Source organism: Taudactylus pleione, unplaced genomic scaffold (genome assembly GCF_031769625.1).
Source record: "Taudactylus pleione unplaced genomic scaffold, aTauple2 ptg000038l, whole genome shotgun sequence".
Taxonomy (NCBI): Eukaryota; Metazoa; Chordata; class Amphibia; order Anura; family Myobatrachidae; genus Taudactylus; species Taudactylus pleione.
The window spans coordinates 9,053,859-9,066,299 of record NW_028284440.1 but is presented as its reverse complement, the minus strand read 5'-3'; the positions used below and the strand labels follow the sequence as shown (position 1 = coordinate 9,066,299).

General features: G+C 38.4%; 1 protein-coding gene across 5 annotated transcripts in view; it reads left to right on the top strand.

Moving 5' to 3' along the window:
• Window positions 1-12,441, top strand: part of CAPS2 (calcyphosine 2) — a 118,894-nt gene that overhangs the window by 94,634 nt on the left and 11,819 nt on the right. For 4 of the 5 annotated variants that reach the window (XM_088452472.1, XM_088452474.1, XM_088452473.1 and 1 more), the window contains 2 exons: window positions 74-228; window positions 10,406-10,525. In XM_088452472.1, the coding sequence (XP_088308598.1) occupies window positions 74-228; window positions 10,406-10,525 (275 nt within the window). The remainder of the gene's footprint in view (window positions 1-73; window positions 229-10,405; window positions 10,526-12,441) is intronic. The other variant, XM_088452475.1, reaches the window with a different exon arrangement.

Below are 12,441 nucleotides of genomic sequence, written 5' to 3'. Positions count from 1 at the left end.
ACTGTGTAGTATGTTGGTTTTCATTTATATACATTTTAAAAGTATTACCTGTGAATTATTTGATATTTTGTAGATGTGATGAAAGAAAAACTGAAGACCAGAGGAGTTAGAACTTTGACAGGCTTAGGGAAATACTTCCGAGAACTTGATAAAAATGGAACAGGATGCTTAGGGAAAACAGAGTTTAAGCAGGCTCTTAAAACGTTTCACTTGGACGTGTCTGAAACGGTACAGTATGTTATTTTTCTGGCAATAATAACTGTTGCCCCTACTGAAATGATCAACAAATGCATTAAGCAATATTCTCCTACTGCATTTGGATATACTTCCACAGCTCATTAATGTCTTTACAGGGAGGAATTAAAAGTGGCTGCGCGTATTTGTTAAGCACGTTTCTTTTTCCTGTACACGAAACAAATGGCCTAATGATGAATGTGTATATTGATACCCAAATAAATTGTTATAAGCACATACACTGTAATAAACAGCGTAAACCGGGGTCACATGCATGCTACTCTTGCCAACCTGAATGTATCTTGATTTTGGGCACGGTACTGGCGAACTTAGCATCAGATCCTAGTGTCTGAAACCCTATTTTGTTTCTTACGTGTTCATTAAATTGTTTCCTTTAGTTCATACTTGCCTACTTTACCGGAAGGTGCAGGAGGCTCCCGATTTTTCGGGTAGTCCCGAAAGTGGCCTGATCTCCTGGATCCCGCCCACTTCCTAGTGAAGTAAGAAGGATAGGGAAAGAATACCGGGTATCGCCGATCTGTATGGAAGGGTTGGGTCTAAAAAATACATGATTGTGCCATGTTAGCTCTGGCCCCTCCCTACAATCCTTCAATTTGCAGCATTTTGCAGGGCCTAATGATGCGGCAGGCCGCCCCCCTCCCCTAAAGTGGCCAGCTGCATCTCTTCTCCTGGCTTCTCTCAGAGAGGGGAGACATTTAAAGTAGGAAAGTATGCTTTAGTTTTATTGTCATACGTCCTAGTTTGCTAGCCTACATGGACTTCAAGCATGTATATCACTCCTCTTATTACACAGTTACCTTCCTGACCTATGTGAAATTCCTGTTTATTATAACTTAACAAGATAATTTCACTACATCCCTTCCTAATTTTAATTCTGGTTGGTTTACAGCCACAGCAATTACTGCAACAAATGAAACCCTTTTTTTGTTCTCCCTGGTAGGTACTGTGTTATTTCCCTTTGTTCGTGGAATATAACTAGATACCATTTTTGTGTCGAACTGTGGTCTTTTTTTGTAACTGATCCTTGGCTTTGAAGGAGAACACTTCTCATATTTATTATTAACATTTATTTATATATTTCTCCAGCATATTCTGTCGCACTTTATGCTTGTGCTTCTCCAAGATCTTTATTATACAGTGTAACTACTCTGGCAGATGTTTTAAAAAGTTTACAGACTTATTTTGATTGTATTCCTCAGGCCTTTTTATACGAAAGAAAATCTTTTCTCTTTCTTTATTTTTTTGATCAATATAAGTGCTCAGTTCTTCACTATTCTTTTAAATTGGGAAATTGTTAAACTACTTAAACCAATTAATCCTCATTTATATATTTACTGTGATATATACACTATATTTCAGCTTTTAGAGCCATATTTTTACTACAAACTTATTTTGTTATGTTATCACTTGATAAATGTCAGTTATATGACAGTTTTGCTTGATTATGTTTCCCTTTCATTTCTAATAAACTTGAAAAGTTTTTTGCAAAGATTTTAGTGATATTGCATTGAAATGTTTCTATTTCTGGCTAGTTCTCTTTTAGCTATTAATTAAATTACTGATATGTGTGTTGAAAGTATGTGTGTGTGTGTGTGTTAGTGTGTGTGTATATATATATATATATATATATATATATATATACACACAAACACGCCGGCGGCACTCTGTGTGAATAAAGACTCAGACCAGCAGGCAAAATAACATCAACGTTTTCGATTTTGTTACATCGTCATCAGGATAAAAAATGACAGTAACACACACTTACTTGTACCAACACCACTCCCATATGCTCTGCTGCGGTTTCCGGGTCCGTCCTGGCGGCGCCCACAGATGACGTCACCCGCGCGTCCCGTTACCACCGCTACCATGTGAATAAACATAAACATGAAGACAATAAAATATGGAACCATCATATAAGATAACATTCAAATGACAAAAAATGACAATAAATCGGCAATCAACATAAGCCTCTGGCCAAAGATCTGTTATAGAACCCATGTTGCTATTGATAACAGTAATCATATTCATCCCACACATTGAGCTGAAATCTAAATGGCACAGTGTTTCTAATAAAAACCACAACACTTCTTCACCTGTATATTGTTAAAGGTCATCCCAGGCAGAAACCCGTGTCAGAACAATTAAACATAACAGAAATCTCTTTTTTCTTTATAAAAAACAATGCAAGCCTAGGCTATCATTCAATCCTTTCGGATGTAAAGTGCCAAGGCGATAAATCCAATGTGACTCGCATTGAAGTAACTTTTTAGAACGATCACCACCCCGGCTAAGAGGTGGGATATGGTCTATTAGGATATACCGTAATGTGGAAATATTGCGTCCAGCCTGTGCAAAGTGCCTAGCCACAGGCTGGTCACTAGTACCAGAATTTATGGCTGCCCGTATTGCTGAGCGATGTAATGCCATGTGCTCCCTTAAGGTCCGGTCAGTTTTTCCCACATACCCAAGCCCACAAGGACACGTAATAAGGTAAACCACAAACCTAGTAGTGCAGGTAAGCCTGTGTCTGATGTCAAAATGTTTACCACTATATGGATGTACAAATGTACCACCCGTTGTCAAATACCTGCAGGTGAGACAATTGAGACATTTAAAGCATCCATGCTTTTGTCTTAAAAAGTGCCGCCCTTCATTGCTATTGTGACCCCTCTTGATGTCAGTTTTTACGCCCCAATCATGGATATTCTTACCCCGCGTATAGCATGACATAATCATGCTATGAGCAAGGTTTAAATCTGGATCATTTTGTAAAATGGGTCAATGTTGCTTGGATATAGCACCTATCGTGGGGCTGAAAGTATTATAGTGATTAACCCAGGGTATACGGGTATCGTGTGGTTTTGATTTTAGAGCTCAGTAGATCATCCCGAGATGCCAACATCACTTTCTCTTTAGCAACCAATTAGGAATTCCTATCATAACCCCATTCCAGAAATTTGTTAACCATTTCATCAATCTTAACACGTGCTACATCAGGATCACTGCATATACGCCGTGCCCGTAAAAATTGTGAATACGGCAACCCATATTTCAGGGGTTTCGGATGAAAACTATCTGCGTGCAGAAGAGAGTTTCTGTCTGTGGGTTTACTGTATAAAGATGTGCTGATGATACCATGTTGGTTAAAGATCTCCACATCTAAAAAAGTAAATTTGATAGGGCTGTTTGTGACATTGTGTTTCTCCATGACATCAATAAAACCTTCTTGTGAACCGGTCCAAATTATAAAGATGTCGTCTATATATCTGGCATACATATAAATATGTTCAGATATATTAGATGAAGAAAAGAAGATTTTATGTTCCTCCGAAAACATGTACGCATTGGCGTACGATGGGGCCACGTTCGACCCCATCGCACAGCCCATGCGTTGGAGATAAAAACTGCCCTCACAAACAAAATAGTTGTGTGTGAGGATCAATTGCAAAAGATGAGTTACTAGTCCCACATCCGGACCAATATATAAAGGATTTCCAACTATTAGGTTGCGGACTGCCTCAATCCCTGCATAATTGGGTATGATAGTATATAAATTAGTGACATCCACACCACACAGTATGCTGTGTGGCGGAACATCGCCCAAGGTCAAAAGCCTATTTAAAAAAGAGGTTGTATCCATCAAAAACCCTGGATGTCCCACCACACACGACTGTAACAGGGTATCCAAATATACAGAGACATATTGGAAAAGTGACCCCCGCGTTGAGATTATCGGACGTCCGGGGGGATTCTTTAAACATTTGTGCACTTTGGGCAATGTGTACATCACAGGAACTATGGGAAACCTGGGAACCAGGGAATTACACAGTTCCTGCGAAATAACACCCTTGCCCACAGCATCCTGTAAACACAAAAGCAAATCTTCCCTGTATCGTGAAGTTGGATCCACATCTAATAAAGAGTAGACCGCAGTGTCACTCAATTGTCTAATAATCTCTGTACGATATTGAGAAACATCCTGGATTACAATTGACCCGCCCTTGTCGGCGGGTCATATGACAATATCATTGTAAGAGGATAAAGCTTTTAAGGACTTAAATTCATCCTTACTCAAATTGTGTGACACTTGAGGTTTACTCTTAGACAATCTCCTATTAACATCTCTATCGATCATATTAATGTAGGTCCTTATAGATGAATTGTTAGAAATGGGGTCATACATAGATCTATGTGCCAATTTCTTAACAGGTAATGGAATGTCAGAAAACGCTACAGTTCTGTCCTGTGCTTTAGTACCATTGTACTTCTCATGTAATTTTAATTTACGATTTAGTTTATATTTTCCTATCTCCCAAGAGAAGCCATCAAATTTTACCGTTGGTACAAAGGATAGTCCTCTGGACAATACCTTAGTCTCAGTCTCAGTCAGTGGATGTTTAGACAAATTAAAGATTATTGTTTCTTGAACAGAGGTGGTCTCCCCGGTTTTCTTCTTCCTCGACCACTGTCGGCCACGACGTGTGAACCTTCCCTGTGATCCCGTGGGGGCTTTTGTATATGGGCCCCTAAAAGGGGTAAAGGAGAAAAATCCCGTACATGGTGTCTATTATCCGAATCACTCGTTGTAACAGTATCCAGCACAAGATCGGATTCAGGTGTATAGCGCCTGGGGCCTCGTCTCCTCGATCTTTCAAACTGCTGTAGTCCACCCTTGGTCCACATATAAACCCGATTATATTCATAATCATTAATGACCTTAGAGGTCCCGTTTGTATGTGGCTAGCTGTGTGGTTAACTTATTAGGCCAATTTGTGCTGGTATCGGATTCTAATGTCTTGTTATGTGCCACCTCAAACGCAGTTATTTTATCTTTAACGAGATTAAGTTCTCGTGTTGCCTCCTCTATTACAAGCAGTATCAGATCATAACTGCATTTATTAAGGATGGCGATCCAACGTTTGCAGAACGCCACGTTATTACGACCAATGGTCAGACAATTCCTCACACGGAAGCCGCGTGGTGTGCCTTTTTCTTTGTATTACTCACTGAGAGTGACCCCATGATAGAAGTAATCAATTTCCCACTGTTTTAATTTTAACCAGTCCCAATATAATTGTTCAGGCAATTTATTATCAACATCATCAAAAGGTTCCTTAAAAAGAATTGACTCTGCTTCTGAGTCAGTAAACGACAGTACCTGTCCCTGTGTCAATATGGCCAGATTCAGTGCCTCACAATCGTCATTGTCCATATCCATGCCTCCTTCAGCCATGCTGACAAAATATAACAGACCAATATAGGAATGTCCTGTAGATACTGCACAAAAATGTATGGGTGCCTATTCCCAGAGTCAATCTATTCCTGCTAAAAAGACAGACCCAAAGACAACAAACTGTATAGGTGGCACTCCCATGTGCTGTAAACAATGCTCCAAGTGCCCTCCGGAGAAGCTCCACAGCGGGGGCTCCAATATACAAACACGCCGGCGGCACTCTGTGTGAATAAAGACTCAGACCAGCAGGCAAAATAACATCAACGTTTCGATGTTGTTACATCATCATCAGGATAAAAAATGACAGTAACACACACTTACTTGTACCAACACCACTCCCATGTGCTCTGCTGCGGTTTCCGGGTCCGTCCTGGCGGCGCCCACAGATGACGTCACCCGCGCGACCCGTTACATGAAGACCATAAAATATGGAACCATCATACAAGATAACATTTGTATGTTATCTTATATGATGGTTCCATATTTTATTTATTGGTCGTAATAACGTGGCGTTCTGCAAACGTTGGATCGCCATCCTTAATAAATGCAGTTACTGCTGCATTTATTAAGGATAAATCTGATACTGCTTGTAATAGAGGAGGCAACACGAGAACTTAATCTCGTTAAAGATAAAATAACTGCGTTTGAGGTGGCACATAAGAAGACATTAGATTCCGGTACCAGCGCAAATTGGCCTGATAAGTTAACCACACAGCTAGCCACATACAAACGGGACCTTATACAATTTAAAAAATTGAAGAAATCTAAGGTCATTAATGATTATGAATATAATCGGGTTTATATGTGGACCAAGGGTGGACAACAGCAGTTTGAAAGATCGAGGAGACGAGGCCCCAAGGCGCTTTACACCTGAATCCGATCTTGCGCTGGATACTGTAACAACGAGTGATTCGGATAATAGCCACCATGTACGGGATTTTTCTCCTTTACCCCCTTTAGGGGCCCATATACAAAAGCCCTCACAGGATCACTGAGAAGGTTCACACGTCGTGGCCGACAGTGGTCGAGGAAGAAGAAAACCGGGGAGACCACCTCTGTTCAAGAAACGATAATCTTTAATTTGTCTAAACATCCACTGACTGAGACTGAGACTAAGGTATTATCCAGAGGACTATCCTTTGTACCAATGGTAAAATTTGATGGCTTCTCTTGGGAGATAGAAAAATATAAACTAAATCGTAAATTAAAATTACATGAGAAGTACAATGGTACTAAAGCACAGTACAGAAATGTAGCGATTTCTGACATTCCATTACCTGTTAAGAAATTGGCACATAGATCTATGTATGACCCCATTTCTAACAATTCATCTATACAGACCTACATTAATATGATCGGTAGAGATGTTAATAGGAGATTGTCTAAGAGTAAACCTCAAGTGTCACACAATTTGAGTAAGGATGAATTTAAGTCCTTAAAAGCTTTATCCTCTTACAATGATATTGTCATACGACCCGCCAACAAGGGCGGGTCAATTGTAATCCAGGATGTTTCTCAATATCGTACAGAGATTATTAGACAATTGAGTGACACTGCGGTCTACTCTTTATTAGATGTGGATCCAACTTCACGATACAGGGAAGATTTGCTTTTGTGTTTACAGGATGCTGTGGGCAAGGGTGTTATTTCGCAGGAACTGTGTAATTCCCTGGTTCCCAGGTTTCCCATAGTTCCTGTGATGTACACATTGCCCAAAGTGCACAAATGTTTAAAGAATCCCCCCGGACGTCCGATAATCTCAACGCGGGGGTCACTTTTCCAATATGTCTCTGTATATTTGGATACCCTGTTACAGTCGTGTGTGGTGGGACATCCAGGGTTTTTGATGGATACAACCTCTTTTTTAAATAGGCTTTTGACTTTGGGCGATGTTCCGCCACACAGCATACTGTGTGGTGTGGATGTCACTAATTTATATACTATCATACCCAATTATGCAGGGATTGAGGCAGTCCGCAACCTAATAGTTGGAATTCCTTTATATATTGGTCCGGATGTGGGACTAATAACTCATCTTTTGCAATTGATCCTCACACACAACTATTTTGTTTGTGAGGGCAGTTTTTATCTCCCAACGCATGGGCTGTGCGATGGGGTCGAACGTGGCTCCATCGTACGCCAATGCGTACATGTTTTCGGAGGAACATAAAATCTTCTTTTCTTCATCTAATATATCTGAACATATTTATATGTATGCCAGATATATAGACGACATCTTTATAATTTGGACCGGTTCACAAGAAGGTTTTATTGATGTCATGGAGAAACACAATGTCACAAACAGCCCTATCAAATTTACATATAGTGTAAGCAAGGATCAGATTACTTTTTTAGATGTGGAGATCTTTAACCAACATGGTATCATCAGCACATCTTTATACAGTAAACCCACAGACAGAAACTCTCTTCTGCACGCAGATAGTTTTCATCCGAAAATCCTGAAATATGGGTTGCCGTATTCACAATTTTTACGGGCACGGCGTATATATGCAGTGATCCCGATGTAGCACGTGTTAAGATTGATGAAATGGTTAACAAATTTCTGGAACGGTGTTATGATAGGAATTCCTTATTGGTTGCTAAAGAGAAAGCGATGTTGGCATCTCGGGATGATCTACTGAGCTCTAAAATCAAAACCACACATGATACCCGTATACCCTGGGTTAATCACTATAATACTTTCAGCCCCACGACAGGTGCTATATCCAAGCAACATTGGCCCATTTTACAAAATGATCCCAATTTAAACCTTGCTCATAGCATGATTATGTCATGCTATACGCGGGGTAAGAATATCCACGATTGGGTCGTAAAAACTGACATCAAGAGGGGTCACAATAGCAATGAAGGGCGGCACTTTTTAAGACAAAAGCATGGATGCTTTAAATGTCTCAATTGTCTCACCTGCAGGTATTTGACAACGGGTGGTACATTTGTACATCCATATAGTGGTAAACATTTTGACATCAGACACAGGCTTACCTGCACTACTAGGTTTGTGGTTTACCTTATTACGTGTCCTTGTGGGCTTGGGTATGTGGGAAAAACTGACCGGACCTTAAGGGAGCGCATGGCATTACATCGCTCAGCAATACGGGCAGCCATAAATTCTGGTACTAGTGACCAGCCTGTGGCTAGGCACTTTGCACAGGCTGGACACAATATTTCCACATTATGGTATATCCTAATAGACCATATCCCACCTCTTAGCCGGGGTGGTGATCGTTCTAAAAAGTTACTTCAATGCGAGTCACATTGGATTTATCGCCTTGGCACTTTACATCCGAAAGGATTGAATGATAGCCTAGGCTTGCATTGTTTTTTATAAAGCAACATTGGTTATTTAACTTTTAGGATACCAGGTACTTTCTATCTAGATTGTAGAATGTGAAATTACCTTGTGATGAAATATTCAAATTGTTTAATATCTCTAATTCACTGAATATGATCTAGTTTGGTGTTTGTGGAGATTTCTGTTATGTTTAATTGTTCTGACACGGGTTTCTGCCTGGGATGACCTTTAACAATATACAGGTGAAGAAGTGTTGTGGTTTTTATTAGAAACACTGTGCCATTTAGATTTCAGCTCAATGTGTGGGATGAATATGATTACTGTTATCAATAGTAACATGGGTTCTATAACAGAACTTTGGCCAGAGGCTTATGTTGATTGCCGATTTATTGTCATTTTTTGTCATTTGAATGTTATCTTATATGATGGTTCCATATTTTATTGTCTTCATGTTTATGTTTATTCACATGGCAGCGGTGGTAACGGGTCGCGCGGGTGACGTCATCTGTGGGCGCCGCCAGGACGGACCCGCAGCAGAGCACATGGGAGTGGTGTTGGTACAAGTAAGTGTGTGTTACTGTCATTTTTTATCCTGATGACGATGTAACAAAATCGAAACGTTGATGTTATTTTGCCTGCTGGTCTGAGTCTTTATTCACACAGAGTGCCGCCGGCGTGTTTGTATATTGGAGCCCCCGCTGTGGAGCTTCTCCGGAGGGCACCTGGAGCATTGTTTACAGCACATGGGAGTGCCACCTATACAGTTTGTTATTTATATATATATATATATATATATATATATTTTATTTTTTTAAATACGTCTGTATTAAAAAAATTAAACCTACATTTTATGAGAAAACAGTTTATACCCAGTAAGTCAGTGCAACATTTATAGAGACTTCCCTATTAAATGTTTGTTTTTTGCTCTACTTCCTCTCAATCAGTAAAACTATGTCAAACACGCTCTGATTCAAATCCTGAAGGCATTTATTCCTGGAGAGTGCAGCACAGGAGAGGCAGAAATTATGTATTTTCTGAAATTTAGTAGGAATGAACATAATACAAATTCCCATCTGTTTTCTATGTAGAAGGACAAGGTTGGCAAAGAATATATATATAATTATTTTTTTTTAACTTGGTGGGCCTCATCTAGGATGTGCAATTTTGTACTTTTGGCAAAACCGCTTAGAGCTGCAAGGGGCAAATTTAAAATGTGCAGACAGATATAGAGTTTGGAGGTTAACATAACCTAGCTAAACTCTAAATAATGTTACCCTTTATTTGTACAGTTGGCAGTTGCATTTTCTATCCAAACAGGGTTTGTCCAGGTGCAAATCTGCAACCGTTGGCTGGATTTATTCCCAAATCTATATGATGCCCTGTGTGTATGTATGTATGTGTATGCTGGCATTCAAAGTTTTTACTGAACATATGTATTGTTAGATGTTTATCAGTGCAAAAATGATTTTAGTATTATTATCGTATAGTGGTACAATTCACATGATAACAATATATATGTTTTTGTGACCAGAAATAATGTCCTTAATGGTAAACTTATTATTTTTGACTATTATTCAAAACAATTTCATTATGCTGTTTTTCAGGTTTTTGAATCCTTATGGCTTATTATCGATGAAAACAACAAGGGAGCAGTAGACTATGGGTTTTTTGTCCGTAATGTTATCGGAGAAATGAATGAGTATAGAAAATCATTTGTTAGAAAAGTAATTTTTCGATTTACATTTTTTTTTTTTTTACAGCCTTCTGAAATATTTGTATGGAAATTATGATTTATTCTGGAATTCTATCTATTTTACACAAACAGTTTACAATTTGAAAGTAGCAATTCAGAGCTCATGTATTCTAACTGCATATGGATTGCTAGACCTCCATATAGCTATATTCATTAATTTGTGGTCAAAGCCACTTGTGGATTTTATAGCCCAACCAGATATCTAAGGTCATTTTCTATCCACGGCCCAGAGTAGCACACCTGCCTGTTTTATGTGCCTGCGCCTCTCTATGCATCTAATCATAACTTGTTTGCAGTATGATATAGAGTATATGCACTATTAAAGACAGAAATGAAAGGGTAAAGTACTAACTACTTAAGCAAATGCTTCTAAATATTGGTTCAGCCTATAAAATATCTGCCTGCACAGGTTTATATATACTTTACATGAAAGTCACACTAGACCTTTCTACTAGTGTCTCCAGGGAATCCAGAGAAAATAAAACATACTGTGCTAACTAAAATATTAGATGTTTAGGCTGCAGAGGCAGTACACTCATTTAATTTTGAGATGACCAGGGTGAATGTTTCATACACATTAAGGTGATAGCATCCACTTACATGTTAAAATTATTATACAGCATTTGGAGAAAATGTGTTGGGTACCATTTGCCAAAAGTGGAAATCCTCTTACTGTATGTGCGCAATGAGTTCCACACTTTTCAAGATCAATTTTAAATATCTCATCCTTTAAAGGGGGGTATCCACTAGACGATAAAGTTGAACGATTGAACGATAATGACAAAATCGTTCGATAATCGTTCAAACATCGTTTGAACATCGTTTGCAAATCGTGCAGTAATTGTTTCTAACGATGTACGATGCGCGCTCCCGCTGGTCGTTTGATCGTCTCCTCCATCGACTGAACATGCAGGTCAATTTCACTTGATTGCTTACAAATCGTTTACACATCGTTTACACATAGTTCATGCTGAACGATCAAACGATGAACCACTGTCTGCCCACTATAGCTGAAAGCTCTCAATTACAGATTAAAACAACATAGTTTATTGTTAGATCTTTTGCAAATCGTTTGCAGATCTTTTGCAAATCCTTTGCAAATCTTTTGCAAATCCTTTGCAAATTGTTCAGAGTGGAAGATCATATTTCAAGGGAAACTTCAAGGGAAAATCGTTAAGAGGTTGGACAGGGATAAAATCGTCTAGTGGATGCCCCCCATTACAGTGGCTTACAATCCAACTTTATGAGCAGTGTTAGTACCGCTCTGTTATCAAGCTTATTGAGTGTGGAGTTATCCTTGCCAAAATGGATTTCAAAGCTTAATTTCTGTGTAATTAATTTTAATATATTTATTTTCTTCTATAATAAAGATCATGAGCTTGCCACCCTTGCTTTCAAACAACTTTATTTATATGAATAAATTATAATATACAGATAATGTATACCGTTAAAAACAATATCTTCAAATAGTATATCAATTACAAATAAGACATCATTTCCAAAAAATGTGTTAAAAAAATAAATATATAACACCTTTTATATTAAAAGTAAAATACTTTAAAACTAATTAAACATTTTATTAAGTTCATCAGGTTACCTCATATTTATAAATTTAGTTAACTTGTTTCAATAACTGTAATTTACAATCTCTACCACATATACCGGGTTTAATACCCTCAATACCAATACATTTTAATGAGGAAGGATCACATTTATGTATTTCTTCAAAGTGTCTAAGGAAATATGTCAAAGTTTTGTTCCCTGCTTTTTTTTTTTTATCCTTTTGAATATTTTTAATACTGTTGACATATAAATTTTCCCAATGATTGCAGAAACATGTCAAAAAATAAATTGCATATTCCATTTGACAGCTTACATTTTCTTCAT